This window comes from Pelodiscus sinensis, chromosome 22 (assembly GCF_049634645.1).
Source record: "Pelodiscus sinensis isolate JC-2024 chromosome 22, ASM4963464v1, whole genome shotgun sequence".
Lineage (NCBI taxonomy): Eukaryota > Metazoa > Chordata > Testudines > Trionychidae > Pelodiscus > Pelodiscus sinensis.
In genome coordinates, this window is record NC_134732.1 from 6,919,120 (window position 1) to 6,935,563 (window position 16,444).

Genomic DNA, 16,444 nt, shown 5'->3' on the forward strand with positions numbered 1-16,444 from the left:
AATGAGGAGGCTGCACCGCCGAATGTTAAAACAGCCCTTACGAAACTCACGTTGCCTCTGCTCACGGGAAGGACCTGGCGACTGGACCTGCAGGTGGCTCTGCAGGTTGTGCCTGGAGCTCAGCGCTGCGACTTTCTGAGGGAGCCGCCCTGCCTCGGGGCCCGGGATCCGCGGAGGAGGCTGCACTGCAGAGCTGGGGTGGTGCTGGCTTTAGCATTCACTAGAGCAGATGGCCATTCGTGTCCCACAATCACTAAATGCCACTCTCCTGCCCACAATGTCCCACACACCCAGATGATGCCGAGTCCTCTCCAGCCTCTCTCATCTAAAAGGAGGAGGACACTGATGTCCTGGAGTTACCTGCTGCTCTGCTTCCAAAGCAGAGACATCTGGCTTGGATACATGCATGGGTGGAGCGGTGAGGAGAGGGGCTTGTTTGTGTTACCTGTACAGACTAGGGATGTCAAATCCCCTTTAAGTTAACCAGTGAAATGTTAGGTTTAACCAGTTAACCAATGAAATGGGGCAAGCTGGAGCGCCCGCCTGCGGTACACCCTGGCCAGGCCTGCTGCCTACCGGAGGGAGCCACGGAGCTAGAGCAGCCCCCTGCCTGTGGCAGAGGAGAGGGGGAGGAGGTACTTCAGCCACCACCAATGAACCATAACTGGTAAGCCTCACCCATTAAGAACGAGGCTTTCCAATTAACCAGTTAAACATTCCCATCCCTAACACAGACTATCCACTTGTCAACCAAAACCACTGCTCCATCCCATGCTGGCCTTAGCTCCATGCCCCAGTCTAATTTCAGGCTAGATGTCAGTAGGATTCCAGGAGGGGGCGATGCAAACGCAGGCGCAGAACACCCATGCCACAGGAGATGCTCGTTGGCACCTGTTCCTCCTTCCTATCCCAGGCCCGGCATGACAGCCAGACTCACGCATGCAGCCCGGAGGGCCCTCTTAGCATTTAAGAGCAATGTGCTGCCCAAAGAAAAAGCCACTTTGCCATTCCGATAAGCCCTTGCAGGTCAGTGCCTGACACAAGCCGAAGTACCAAGTGAGTGACCAATAGGCAGAACAGGAATCTGACAGTCCAGGAAGTCAGGAACCTAGTGCATCATATGAGAGCCCTCGCATGTAGCAGCCCCGAGGTCACTCTGTGCATCCTTGAGCAACACGGAGTCACAGGGGCCTTGCTCCACAGCTCCCTGAGCATCTAGAGCATCTGCACCATCACACATGATGACCCTGAAAGCACTTCCAGACAAGATATCGGCACCCCTCACCCTGCGGCGCTCCCCACAGCAGTTCTGGCGTGTGCAGCTTTACACGGCGGGAGAGCTGAGAGTCCATTCACCGCGGGGAGGTTGCACACAGAGGTGCTTTCTCCTAAAGATACAAACTTCCATTTCCTTCCTGATTCCCAGTTCCCCCATTGCAACCCCCATGTCATTCACAGAGACTATCTCAAGACCAGCAGGAGTCCAGTCAAGCCTCCCTTCTCCATCAATATAGACAACCAGTGAAAGGCAAGAATGCAGGACAGATCCCTTGAAGAGACAGCTGGGAAGAGACTGTAGTGACTGCATGAGATCTTTATTTCGCCTGAGCCATAAGGAGGGATCCACAGACAGAAAATGCATCTTTAAAAGCCACCTCCTGATGGACAAGCTGCCAAACAAATCTCTTAAGAAAGCCAGCACCATCAGCTGTCCTTGGGGTGTAACAACCCTTCTATGCACAGCTGCTGTCAATCTGCCCTGGCTACGAGATCCTGGCAACTCTATCAGGGACGTTTGTGAGCACTAAACCTCAATACCACCTTGTGGGGCAGATAACAGTCCCTATTTTACAAGTAGGTAAATTCAAGCAATGGGATTTGCCAAAGGCCACAAAGCAACTCAGTGTCCAACGCCTCCTGTTCAACAGGAGCAGGCAATGTAGAAGAAACCAATGTCTGACTCCTTTGATCCCCAGGCCTTAGAGGTGATGGCACCCTCTTATGGCGGGCTGACCAAGTCTGACCTGCAGACGGGGGGTGAGAGGGCTGTCCCTGCTGTTGTTACATTGTAACCAACACGCCCCTTTGTTCCAACGGCCAGTGTCTCATGCCACCTTCTGCGCATGGAGCCTCAGGACCAGTGGATCAACGGCTGCAGCAACTCTGGCGATTAAAGCGCCGCTCTGTTCAGCAGCCAAGCTGCTCGAGAGGCTCCAGGGACCAGTTTCATGCAGGAGGTTTTATAAATAACGTAGCAGCCTGGCGGCTGGCAACCGCTGGGGAACCAGCAACACGCAGGAGGAGGGGAAACACGCCCACACTTTGCAAAGCGTTATGGCTCGCTGCAGCCAACCCAGAGCGTGGCAAAACAGCGCAATGCCAGCTCTTCGGGAAACACTGCGGGGCTGCCATGGGACCGGCTCTTCCCCAGTAATCCCACTGCCAGCCGCACCGCTCCCCACACAGGGTGCCCTCCACGAATACCGGAGTCAAGAACACAGCCAGGCTGACTGGACACCAGCTTTAGTGCTGAGTGGGGAATAGACAGGGCCTGCTTTATTCCAGAGAACTGGCTCCCTAAGGCGAGAGAGGGAAGGAGCCTCGCAAGGCATTTTTTCAAGGCGGCACAATGTTTCCAGCCCCTAGAGGTTGGTCAATCTTTCAGCTGGGTTTGGAATGTCTGGAGCACGAGGCAGGCTAGCACGCCATCCACAGCGCCAGGCAAGCACAGCTCCCTGGAAAACTGCTGATACCACCCCAACCTGGATTTGTAGAGACCCTACCCTCCCAGCCCCTCCCATCGAGCCCTGGGCCTTTCTTCAGCAAGGCTAAGCCAAGGGGGATGGTTTTCCTGCAGGACTAAAACAAGAGCCAACCTTCCCTGCATTACAGCTTCCCAGGATCTTCACACGTGAAAGGCCACAGCATGCAACAACCGGGGAGGCATTCTGCCCCCATTCACTCCCTGCACCATTAGGCCCAAAGGGAGCCTATGCTGTATATTAACAAGATAACTAGAGCCTTGCTCAGACACAGCATTTGTATCTGTATCCCTATCTGCAAGAATGAGCTGCAGATACCTACATCCGTATCCACGAATGCAGATACCTATGAATATAAAGCGGAAATCTGTAGATTTACAGGGTTCTAGATACAAAATGTGTATCCACATCCGTAGCTGCAAATATGAACCACGGATCTCGGCATCCACATCTGCGAATGCGGATACTCGCAGATAAAAAGCGGACAGCCACAGATTTGTAGGGTTCTAAAGATAACTCAGTAGCTGTGCTTGCTATACAGGTATTTAGGGTCTGGAGAAGGGATAAGCAATAATTTTTGATGGGGGTCCACTCCAAGAATTTGGAAAGGGCCCCACTCTAACATAACATTAATGGAGGAGGTGTAGGGCCTGGGATGCAGAAGGGAGCTTGGGATACGGGATAGTGGTAGGAGAGGGTATGGGATTTGGGAGGGAGTTTGGGTAAAGGAGGGAGGCTGTGACCTGGGGGAGAGGACTGGGGTGCAGAAGGGGTTGGTATGGGTGCAAGAGAAGATCCTGACCTGGAAGAGGGGTGCAGGAAGGAGTACAGGATCTGGGAGGGGGTTGCAGCAGAGTGTGCAGGGATTTGAGTTGTTATGAAGTTAGGGGATTTGGGTGCAAAAGTCTGATAGGTGGTTGTGACTAGGGATGTAAAATCCCAGTTAGGTGGCTAACCAGTTAAAGTGTTTAACTGGTTAATTTGGCGTGAGGGCTGCTCCAACCCGGCCACGGTGCGGCACGGGGGCTCAGATAACATGGGTGCGAGCTGCTCTGGCCAGGCCAGGCCGAGCCAAGCCTGCCATGATGGGAGGGCTGCTCCAGCCAGGCCAATCCCACCACACCACTCCACGGGCAAGGAAAGGCTGCTCTGGCTGGGTGGGGCCTGGTCGGAGCAGTGCTCCATCAGTTAACCAGTTACCCAGGTAAGCATGCTGGTAAGACACATTTTGACCAGTTAACCCTTTATATCCCTAGTTGTAACCAGGAGGAGGGGTGGAGGAGGGGTGCAGCATCTGGGAAGGGGTATGGGTGCAGGAGTCGGGGAGCAGAAGATAGAAGGAAGGGGGGGCTGGGGTGGCAGAGGCAGGCTCTGGCCAGAAGGCACTTACCTGAGCACCTCCTGGCCAGCAGCCCAGCAGGTTCCTTAGCCAGGCTTCCTACCTACCCCAGCCTCACAGGCCACTCAGAACGGGGGTCATGTGCTGCTCTGAATGCTGTGAGGTGGGGGGGAGGCTATTTCCTGGAATGCCTGTCCTCCAAACAGGGACCTCCCATTGGCTGGTTTCCAGCCAATGGGAGCTGCAATAATGTGCTGGGAGCAGAAGCAGAGAGGGAAGCCTCTCCCGCGCCTCCCCCAGGCTCGCAGGGTTCAGAGCCACACACATAGCCACTGCAGCCGGCTGCTCTGAGCCGCGTGCAGGGGCAGGGCAGGCAGGGAGCCTGGCTGAAGAACCCCGCTCGGCAGATTGGTGGGCCGGACCTTGCCCTGGGCAATGGGTGGAGAGACACTGCTCACAAAGATCTAAGTGTATGTGTAGGGAGGAGTAGTGCTGAGCATTCCTGCCCTGATCTACACGCAGGCACACCAGGGTCATGTGGGACACAGAGAGATTAATCTCTACAAGCGCCTCATTAAAGGAAGTGAGGAGGAGAACAGCTTCTGCAAAGAAGTCTTGATTTGCATATTTATCCCCTAATTAAAGAGGTTCCATGACAAATCTGCATGCAGGCTAGAAGGTTAGAGCCCGGCTTCCTATGGGACGGCACTGACACATGTTTGCAAATTGCCTTTCTCCCAGATTCACAGGTCAAGTGCCCGTAGCCCTGTGCCAGCAGGCCCAGAACAGACACAAAACCCTGCTGCCACCTGGAACTCTCAGCCAGCAGAGGAATCCAAGCAGCGCCATGCAGCAGGGACTGTCACTGCCCTTTACGCTCCTGGCCCTCTGATCCAGCCTGTCAGAGGAGTCCTTCAGTTGGCTGGAGCTCAGGACAGGCTCAACAGGGAGAGGGCTGAGTTCTGCACTGTAATGTCTGGAAGATGGACTTGCCTGGTGGCCGTTAAAGTAGTAACAAGTGCACAGCTTAAGGTAGGTGGAGGGAAGAAGGAAGGAGACAGATTCCCTCCAAGCATGCGATAGCTCCCTGCATCAATTCCTCAGCAGTTCCACTCCAGGTCTATTCACTTTCAATCTCTCCCAGACATACCATCCAGCTAATAAAACCTCAGAATCCCAGGATAAAACCAGGCTGCAAGCTCCAAAAAGATTAAACACATTTATCACGGCTGTTCTGCAGGGAGCCGCTTTTAGACAGCCAAAGCTCCCCCAGCACGCTCTGGAGCCGGAGAGCCGTTGTGGCTGCAACAGAGACTACCTCAACTTTGCTGCCACTGTTCCTTTAACTCCTGGGACACCTCTCTCCGCTGAGTACGCTTTGAGGCCAGGATCGCAATTTCAGGCTAAGACAACAACAGGAAACTTTAAACTCTGACCATTCTTAACAGAGCCTCACTGAAACGTCACTCCCTGCCCAAGCACAAAGTGATCAGATTATTCGAGAGCATTCCATCTCCATTTAAGCCCCAAAATAACCAGCTAGAATTTCACAAGCACTCCCAACATACAGTTGAAATCTCTGTCCTACTTCCTTCCCCGCCTCCCAGCCCTGCCAACATCCTCGCCTTGCTCTGCTCTCCATTTGTGAGCGACAGACTGGCTCGTGGGGTCCTTGCTCAGATAAAGGAGTTCCACTAACTAATGGTTCACTACTAGTTCCAGGTACACACTGTGTGAGGTACCAGACCACTGGCATTCTGGCTAGAGAGCACATGGAGGGGTTTGGTAGGGCTGTGCAGCATTCAAGCTTTCGTAGCCTCATCTGAGAGCTGCAAAACTCCAAGAAGACTGGCCCTCAGGCCATTTCAGCCTGAGAACTTTTAAAATCCCAGAAAAGACACTCTGGGCTAATAAACCCAAACACCAGATCCTAACAATGTTTATAAACAAGGAGTCCAGTGGCACCTTAAAGACTAACAAATATATTTGGGTATAAGCCCTTGAAATCGTATGCTCAAATACATTTGTTAGTCTTTAAGAGCATGTCTACACTAGGAAAGTATTTCAAAATAATTCAATTTGACTTAACTCTTGATTTTTCAAAATTGAAATAGCGTGTCCCCACTACAGGGAAGCCTCGAAATTAGTCCGAGACAGGCTCCGTTGCTGTGCACGCGCTACCTTGACTTAGAGCCCCAGGAAGCACTGGGGAGTCATTAGTTCGAATGACCCTGGGGAATAGTTATTTCGAAATAGTGGCAGCAGAGCATCCACACGACCGCTATTTTGAAATAAGCATTATTCCCGGAGGAAAGCAGAAGTACAGATTTCAAAATAAGTGGCCCGTTATTTCAAAATAACGTGCTTGGTATTGTGGATGCTCAACTTATACATTTGACGTAAGGGGGGTTATTTTGAAACAACGCGCTAGTGTAGATCAGAGCTCAGTTGCCACAAGATTCCTCATTGCTGAAACAGACTAACGTGGTTACCTTTCTGAAACTGGCTACATTTATGCGAGAGTTGTCCGCACAGCTTGTGGTTAGGGTGTTTCCCTGTCTAGGGACAGCAGCAGCTGCCTGCATTTATATGCAGCCTTGCCTCCCAAGGGAGGCTGAATTGCTTCGGGAATTAAGGGCCTGACCCTGAGAAGTGTGAGCCTTAAATCCCAAGGGGAGATCTGGTAACTTCAATGAAACTTGTCTGTAATGGCCCATTACATGCAGATCAGGATGCTACGTGAAGGCATTAAGGCCCTGGATCTTATAAATACAGTCACTAGGTCCACACAGCATTAACTGGGCTAGCTTTCAGCTGGCCAGCCCAGGGAAAAACAGGAGTGAAGATGCAGCAGCGGGTGCCTGGTGCAGACAACACAAACCTGTTCAGAACCTCCCATTCCTAGCTCGTGCCAGGGTCTATGCTGCCACATGTCCACTGTGATTTTAGTGAGATTCAAGCTAGCGCAGTAGGGTGATCCTGACTCATGTGAGTAGCCTATAGTCCAGAACTAGGCAAAATATGGTCTGCAGGCTGGATTTGGCCTGCTGAAGCCCCAGTCGGCTCCCTGCCTGTCCCGTTCCCGCTCGGCACTCAGTAAAGCCAGCGTTTGCGTCTCTGAATGCTGAGAGCCAGGGGAGGAGTTAAGAGGCTTCTAATACTGCCCTTGCCCCCTGTAGCTCCCGTTGGCTGGTTTCTGGCCAACAGCAGCTACCTGTTGCAGGACAGACAGCATGTGAAGTGCCCTTCTTCTCCCATCCCCGGGCTCACAGCAGCAAACATGGCCCCTGCAGCTGCCTGAGCATATATGGGGGTGTGGAAAGGAGGGACCCTGGCTAAGGAACCTGCTGGGCTGCTGGCTAGGAGCCATCCAGGTAAGGGGTTCCAGTCAGAGCATACCTCTGAAACCCCAGCCCCTCCCTCTCCCCCACTCCTGCACCCTTGCCCCATGTAACCTAAACCTTCTGCACCCCAGCTCCAGCCCCCATACACCTTCCCAAACACTGCATCCACTCCTACATCCTTCCTCAGGTCACACTCCCCTCCAGCTACCCAGTCCACTGCCCCAGGTCACAATCTCCCCCTTCACTCAAATTCCCTCCCAGCTCCCACACCCCAATCCTTACCCCAAGCTCCCTTCTGCACCCAACCTCCATCCCAGACCCCCGCACCTCCTCCATTAATATCATGGAAGAATGTGGCCCTCAACCACTTGCCAAATTCTTGGAGTGCCCCTCCATCAAAAATTATTGCCCACCCCTGCCCTCATCCCACTGGCTTCAATGTGATTACTCTTGCAAGTGAGACAACTCATGTGTGTAGGCATTAGTAAGTTTGTGCCTTTGATGTATTAAAATACAACATCACTTACACGGGCTACTTAATGCCCATACTTAAATAATAAGGTACATTAGAACAAAAGACAGGACTATGCAGCATTTTAAAGACTAACAAGATGGTTTATTAGATGATGAGCTTTCGTGGGCCAGACCCACTTCCTCAGATCAAATTGTGGAAGTGGGTCTGGCCCATGATAGCTCATCACCTAATAAACCATCTTGTTAGTCTTTAAAGTGCTACGTAGTTCGGTCTTTTGTTTCAGCAAGACCAGACTAACAAGGCTACATCTCTATTACTAAGGTACATTAGAGGCTCTTTGGTCTTGTGGGTTGGGCATAGGAATCATAGAATAACAGGATACTAGAACTGGAAGAGACCTCAAGAGATCATCAAGTCCAATCCCCTGCCCTCACAGCAGGACCAAGCACCGTCTAGATCATCCCTGATAGATGTCTGTCTAACCTGCTCTTAAATATCTCCAGTGATGGAGATTCCACAACCTCCCTAGGCAATTTATTCCAGTGTTTAACCACCCTGACAGTTAGGAAGTTTTTTCTAATGTCCAACCTAAAACTCTCTTGCTGCAATTTAAGGCCACAGCTTCTTGTCTATTTATCAGAGGCCAAGGAGAACAATTTTTCTCCCTCCTCCTTGTAATACCCTTTTAGACACTTGAAAACTGCTATCATGTCCCCTCTCAGTCTTCTCTTTTCCAAACTAAACAAGCCCAATTCCTTCAGCTTTCCCTCATAGGTCATGTTTTCTAGACCTTTAATCATTTTTATTGCTCTTCTCTGGACCTTCTCAAATTTTTCAGTGGGAATCAGAACTTCTGGCTCTGCCACTTACCTCCTTTGTCACCTTGGGTGAGTCACTTTGGGACAGGTTTGCAATGCTTTTTAGGAACCTAAACATGCAAGTAGATGCTGTGATTCACTTGAAATAGCACTTTGCAACCCCCATATTCATCATCAGTATATGACTGTGATAGTTCATGCAAAAGTATGCCTTGCAAGGTATCATATGAAAGGTCATGATCTACTGAAAAACACATTGGCTTGTCAAAATGTGTGTGCCATCGCATCAGGTCACTATCCTGTGACGAAGTACTTTAGTTTTTCCATCTGAGAAATGGCATCCTCCTTTGTAAAGTGCTTTGAAACCTATGAGTGTACCATACAAAAGTATTATTCACTGTATAAAACCCCTTCGTAATCTAATTAGTACATGTGTATACCTAGTAGTTTGCAATATATAGCATATTTAAATGAAGCCTGATTTCATATTGAAATGCTGAGCGCTTGTGCTACCAACGTAGATTTCTTTTCCAGAGGCACCTTTTTGTTCACCTCAAGCACTCTCACGGCAGAGAAAATTCCCTTCGGAACCAAAGCAAATTCATAATCCAGCTCTCTGCCAGCTACCAAGTTGAGCGCTTCTAACAGTTTTAATACAGAGCAAGTTCATGCTGGAGGCCCTGCTCCCCAAGGATGTGCACACACACAGGAAGGAAAATCGGTGGTTATTAAAGTTTAGCTTTATTGTCTTCATAAAGCAGATCGCATTTATGATCCTGGAGAAAATGAAGCCCGTTATCCGACTGTTAAAATTAGGAACACAGGATACTCCTGTGACTTCTAAACAGCCAGCAAACACTGTTCACCTGGAAAGAACTCTTCAACCAGAGATTTCAAAGTCTCTGCAAAGCTGAATATTATCATTGGTTTCTAAGGAGCAAACCTGAGGCCCAGCGCTGGTTTAGAATCTTGCCCTTCCTCCAAAAAAGGTCGACGGCTGTAGCCTTTGCTTACAATTAGAGAGAACGGGGCTGGGATTTTCAAGGCACATTATAAATGGCTTAGTAGCCAGAGGCCCACTGATTTTCAATGCTGCTTTTGGAAACGGGACTTTGGCTAACACGTCACTCAGGACCTTTTGAAAATGTGGCCCCGTGTTCCATTCCCGGCTCTGTCACAGATTTCCTTTGGGACTGAGGCACAGACAGACAAAGGGACTTGCCCAGAGGCCTCATCTGTATGACGGGGATACCAATTCTCAGAACCGAGCACTCTGAGGCCTTCCAAGGGAAAGCAACATACCAGCGCAGCACACTCTTAATTGTCAACTCCCACTGCCAACCCTCAGCAAGTCAGTGGCAGCTGGAATACAGTCCAGGAACCCCAATTCTCTGCCTTTATACCACCAGACATGGCTGCTTCCCAAAACAGCTTGTTACAGGGACACAAACACAAGATCCCCCCTTCCACCCCCACTGGAGACATTTCTACCAGGAGGTCAACTGCACAAGGAGCCGGGGAGGGGAGGAGAGGTGGACTGGTTAGACACAGTAGGATCTATACCCTCCTACCCTAACCTCAAACTTGCCAGAAGGTCGGTGTGACTTTCCTGGCAGCGGTCTCCAGCGAAAGCAAGGCAGAGTCCACTGTGGCCAGCACTCTGTGCCCATGCTGCAGATGCAATGCTCTTCCACACGGGGCCCAGTCTTGAGCGCCCACTCGCTCAAAGATGTCTCTCTGAAAAGTGCGTCTTTGTTCCGTCAGGGCATCTCGCTCTGGTTTTGTGGAGGGATTTGTACAAATAATGTCTCGCCACCCAGCCAAATTGCAGTGCTCCAGGGGAACAGAAAAATCTCCCTTACTGCTCTTCTTCCTCCCCTGCCTGGAGGAAGGGCAAACCAGAGGGTTCCCCCTGCCACTCCCACCGTGACAGAAGCTCTACGGGGATATGAATTATTGAACGGGAGCTGTCTCTTGCATTTAGCAATGTGATGATGGAACGGAAATGCAGACCTCCGAAGGTTACTGTCCTCAGCACAGCAGCCAACGTGCAAGCATAATACGGCCCCGAGTGCCCTTCCCCAGCCAGCTCCCATCGGGGGAAGGGAGGGCAGGCTGAAGGAGGGGGCTAGTTACCAAGGTACCTCGTTGTCCCTGCTTGTCAATCATCCGTCAGGCACCATGGCACCTTGGGAACTGCAAATCTCCCTGGTGTTCAGCATGGAGAGAAACATGGATTCATTGTCACTGGACGGGCAGGAGGCGGGAGACAGAGTCACTATATGTCTGCCTCTTCCGCGTGCCGGGACAGCAGCAGCAGGAGAGACTCTGCAGCCAGAGGAGAGGCTGCCCTGATTTCACCCAAGCACAGTGTGATCCTTTCCTGCATACCCTTTCCCAGAAGTGATGCTGGGAGAAATTCGATGTACAAATGCCTGAGGGCTTCAGAGGCACTGGAGGAATTCAGGGAGCCCCACTCCCATTGGCCTTCCCTGTCCCGCACTCCTTTACTGATCTTCTCCTTAAGCACCGGTGCTGTGGAAAAAGGCCAAGAAGGATGCTCTGTCCTCTTCGGCCTGACCCACCAGCCTTCCCTCATCCCTGTGACAGGCAGGGGGAACTTAGCTACTTACACAGGCTTAGCAACACCAAAAGCCTCCTATTTGGGCAAGGGATCCAGTGGTTAACACTCCTTATGCCCCCGCCCACCCGAGAAACTACAGATCACAACCGACGCCAAACCTGCTCTCCCCTGGGCCCTACACCGGAGTCGGATGGCCAACCTGGAACTGCAGGCAAGGCAGAACGGCTCAGGGCCAGGAAGCAGAGAACAGAGCTGCCGTAGCAGAGGCTTGGAGAGATCTTAAGCCAGAGGCACGGTGTCAGGGCTTAACGTCCTGGCAGGCTCATCACCTCCCTTTTGGCCGGTGTTAGAACAACCCGACAATTCACAGGAGCTTTTGTTTTTTCCTCGAGTCTGGAACTCACTGGAAACAACAGAGCAAATGATTCCAGCTCCGCCTGCCGTCTCTCCTTGTATTTATTTATGTTCGTGCCAACGGGGGAAGGGTCGGCTTGGCAGCCCTTGAGACTGCAGCGTGTTGGTGCACGGGCAGGAGCAGCACACTGCAGCTCTGTCTGCAGTACAGCTCCACCCCCACCTGGGCAGGTTGGTCAGATACAAAAGTATCCCAGCAAGATGGGCAGCACCCAGCAGCTGCTGCGGCAAAGCTCACTAGTCACCACTTCCTCGCGGGCACCCTCTCATGCTCCCTGCAAGTGGCGCTGGAGTCCGTTTGTGCCCAGCAAGGGGACTGATCTCAGGAGGCTATTGAGGAACTGGCACACTGGATGCACACAGCCAGATCCTTAGCTGGGATGATGTCAATGGGCTGTGCCCACCCATGCTGCTCCAGCAATGGGCATTAAACCTGGTGTTGCAGGGACATCTGACAAGGTGAAAGGGCAGTTGCACCTCCATGGATCTGTCAGCCCTTGAGCTCTTGGCAGAGACATTCACTCACCATGCCACACAGGGCGTGTGTACACTACAGCTAGAGGTGCGACTGTAGTACACACAGTGTAAGCTAGCTTGCTGATCAACAGCAGCTGGGGCTGCACGGACTGAACACAGCAATAGGAGCACACTAGCTTCCTGGGCGTTCCTAGCTGTGCCCAGCCATTTAGCCACTGAACACTCCCAGGCCTGCTATTCCCCAAGGAGGAGTTACCCAGGAGCAGCTCTTTGCTCAACACCACAGCGCATCGGTATCTCTACAGTGGACACTTAGAAGAAGTTTCTGATCAGAGAACACATTCAAGTGAGAGTGAGGGTATGTCTACACTAGAAAGTTAGTTCGAACTAACGGACGTTAGTTCGAACTAACTTTCCTATGCGCTACACTAGCGCTCCGTTAGTTCGAACTTAATTCGAACTAACGGAGCGCTTAGTTCGAACTAGGTAAACCTCATTTTACGAGGACTAACGCCTAGTTCGAACTAGCTAGTTCGAACTAAGGGCTGTGTAGCCCTTTAGTTCGAACTAGTGGGAGGCTAAGGCTTCCCAGGTTTCCCTGGTGGCCACTCTGGCCAACACCAGGGAAACTCTATTGCCCCCCTCCCGGCCCCGGAGCCCTTAAAGGGCCACGGGCTGGCTACTCACTTTGTGCCAGTTGCAAGGCTGCCAGCACCCGTGCCTGCACAGCCTGCACCTGCCACACCATGAGCCAGCCATCCGAGGGCTCCCAGCCCTCCACTGCTCCCCACGACCAGCCTGGCGGCTCCCGGGAGCCTGCCCGGGGGCGCACAAGGCGGGCGCCCGCCTGGTCAAGTGCGGAGATCGTGGACCTCATCGAGGTTTGGGGGGAAGCCTCAAATGTCCACGATCTCCGCACTAGCCACCGGAACGCGGCCGTCTATGGACGCATGGCTGCCAGCCTGGCCGCCAGGGGCCACCAGCGCAGCCGGGAGCAGGTGCGCTGCAAGATTAAAGACTTGCGGCAGTCCTACTCCCGGGCCTGCCTGCCAGGGGCTGACCCGGAGGCCTGCCCCCACTTCCATGCCCTGGACCGCATCCTGGGGCCTCATGCCGTCCCTGCCCCCCGGGACGTGATTGACCCCGGGGCAGAGGGACCGCTCCTGGACACCGAGGAGGAGCAAGAGGGCTCTGAGAGCCAGGAGCCTGCTGCCAGCCTTCCCAGGACCCGGGACCCCCGAGGCACCCCACAGAGCCGCTCGCCTGCATCATCAGAGGCCGGGGAGGCGTCCACCTGTGAGTACCCTCGTGTTCCCCTTATGTGTACGGGGGGCTGGGGCGAGAGGGAGCCCCGGGACCGTGCGCCTGGGCCTTGCCCACCACGGAGCAGCAGCTGGGGATCCTGCAGGGGCCCTGGCCTTGCAGAGGGGAGCTGGGTTTCACACACCTGGGCCCCTGGGGTAATTGACCGCTGGTCTTCTTGCACCACAGCTGCAGCACCGGGGACTGCAGGGCGCACCACACCGCCTGCAGCAGCCGCCCGCGCCCGGGCAAGCAGGACAGCCAGGAACCAGGAGGACTACCAGAGGCGGCATCTCCGGTTCCTGGACCGACAGCTCCGTCTCCAGGACCACTGGGTCCAGGAGGACCTCAGGCTGCGCCAGAGGAGTCTGGAGGCCCTGGAGGAGCAGGGCCGTGCCCTGCGAGGCCACCTCCAGAGCCTGCTAGACCGCTTTCCATTTCCTCCTCCCCCTGCTCCCCCTCTTGCTCCCCCTCTTGCTCCCCCTGCTCCCCCTCTTGCTCCCCCTCTTGCTCCTCCTGCTCCCCCTCTTGCTCCCCCTCTTGCTCCTCCTGCTCCCCCTCTTGCTCCCCCTCTTGCTCCCCCTGCTCCCCCTCTTGCTCCTCCTGCTCCTCCTGCTCCTCCTGCTTCCGCTCCTGCTTCCTCCACACCCCCTGTCCTCTCTGCCCCCCCCTCCACAACCATTCCCCACCGACGCCCCCGGACCCGCAGTGTGGCGAGACGGGAGAGGCACCCAGACTCCCACCCCTGAGCTTTCCTTTCCCTTCCTCCCTTCCCTCCCCTCCCCTCCCAGCTCCCTCGTCCCAGGTTTCCCCCTCCCTTCTCCCACCTTCATTCCTCCCTCCCCCACCCCAGTTCTGTGAAATAAACAGACGTTTTTGTTGGAAAAACAGGTTTCTTTATTGTACAGTAGCTAGGGAGGGGAAAGGGGAAGGGGGGGGTAGGGTGGAAGAAGGCCCCGGTGGGGCATGCAGGGAGAGGTCAGTCCTCCTCCTCCTCCACCAGGAAGCTCTCCCGCAGGGCTTCCCGGATCCGGATGGCCCCCCGCTGGGCTTCCCGGACGGCGGCGGTGCGGGGCTGACCGTAGTGTCCAGCCATGCGGTCAGCCTCAGCCATCCAGGCTGGCAAGAAAGCCTCCCCCTTCCGCTCACACAAATTGTGGAGCACACAACATGCCGCCACCACGGGAGGGATGTTGTGCTCGGCCAGGTCCAGACGGGTGAGGAGGCATCGAAAGCGGGCTTTCAGTCGCCCGAAGGCCCCCTCCACCACGATGCGGGCCCTGCTCAGCCTGTTATTGAAGGCCTGGCGGGAGGGATTGAGGTGTCCCGTGTAGGGCTTCATGAGCCAGGGCTGCAGTGGGTAGGCGGCATCCCCCACCAGGCAGACGGGCATGTCCACGTCCCCGACCCTGATGTGGCGGTCGGGGAAGAAGGTCCCGTCCTGCAGCCGCTGGCACACGGAGGAGTTCCGGTACACCCGGGCGTCGTGTGCTTTGCCGGACCAGCCCACATTTATGTCCGTCAACTGTCCCCGGTGGTCACATACGGCCTGCAGGATGACGGAGAAGTACCCCTTGCGGTTCACGTACCGGGACGCCTGGTGTTCCGGGGCACGGATGGGGATGTGCGTCCCGTCGATGGCCCCCCCGCAGTTGGGGAAGCCGAGGGCGCCGAATCCCCGGATGACGGCATCCGGGTCGGCGAGGCGGACCACCCTGCGGAGCAGCACCCGGTTGATGGCCTTGACCACCTGCGGAGAGAGACACAGCAAAGCGTCAATCAGTGGGGCGCCCGGGTGGCTGGGAGCGTGCGTGCCCTGGCAGTGCCCCGCGCCCCACTCCCGGAAGCAACCCCCCTGGCGGCGTGTAGTACGGCCGGGACAGCCCGACCCCTCCGGTGCGGGGCGCTTTCGCCTCCTCCCGCCCCCCCCTTTGTCCCTGGGGCGGCCCATCCCCTCCTCGCAGCCCCCCTGCCCCCCGGCTCGGTGGCCGACGAGCGCCGTACCTGCATGAGCACTGCTCCGACAGTGGATCTCCCCACGCCGAACTGGTTCCCGACGGATCGGTAGCTGTCCGGCGTGGAGAGCTTCCAGAGGGCGATGGCCACCCGCTTCTGGAGGGGGATGGCGGGCCTCATGCGAGTGTCCCTTCTTTGCAGGGCAGGGGCGAGCCACTCGCAGAGCTCCAGGAAGGTGTCCCTCCTCATCCTAAAGTTCTGGGTCCACTGTCGGTCGTCCCAGCGCTCCAGGACGATGCGGTCCCACCAGTCGCTGCTGGTGTCCAGACGCCAGATGCGGCGGGGCACGCCGGTGCCAGGGCGCCGCCGCGGCTCCTCCACGGCCCCCAGGGCGGCCAGGCGGAGAGGCAGGGGGCTGACGTTCCCCAGGTGGTGCCAGGCAGCCTCGAGCCATTGCTGGCAGGCTTGCAGCAGCAAGTCCAGAACGTGCACCAGAAGGTGCAGGGCGAGCCGTGGCTCCATGTTGCCACCTGCGGTGGTCCCCCCCGAAGGGAAGCACCGACACAGACGGGCACAGAGACCGACGCTTTGCTGTCCCTCGGCGAGGTTGGCAAGCAAGCAGGAAAAGCTGAGAACCGGCTGTCCAGGGGGGGTCCCTTTAAGCACGAGCCTCAGATAGCCTCAGACAGCAGCCACACAAAGCAACTGCTGACCTGATGCCCTGCCAGAACCGGTTTCAGCTGCCCTTAAATGCCCCCCTGCGTCCAATCAGTGTGGACGCGCTAGTTCGAACTAGCAAAACGCTAGTTCGAACTAGTTTTTAGTTCTAGATGCGCTAGTTCGAACTAGCTTAGTTCGAATTAACTAATTCGAACTAAGTTAGTTCGAACTAGCGCTGTAGTGTAGACGTACCCTGAGGGAGACAATCGGCAGCAAACGGTTACATACAAAAGAAAATAGCCACAAGCTTTCT

At 54.7% G+C, this 16,444-nt stretch overlaps 2 protein-coding genes across 5 annotated transcripts in view; one reads left to right on the top strand and one right to left on the bottom strand.

The window, feature by feature from the left end:
• The window catches only part of ASTN2 (astrotactin 2), a 730,659-nt gene that overhangs the window by 623,972 nt on the left and 90,243 nt on the right, over positions 1 to 16,444 (bottom strand). The gene's annotated exons all lie outside the window — the stretch shown is intronic.
• Positions 12,669 to 14,359, top strand: LOC142819344 (uncharacterized). Its single transcript, XM_075905684.1, has 2 exons — positions 12,669 to 13,509; positions 13,705 to 14,359. Exons 1-2 carry the CDS (start codon positions 12,960 to 12,962, stop codon positions 14,262 to 14,264), a joined length of 1,110 nt encoding a protein of 369 aa, XP_075761799.1. The 5' UTR covers positions 12,669 to 12,959; the 3' UTR covers positions 14,265 to 14,359.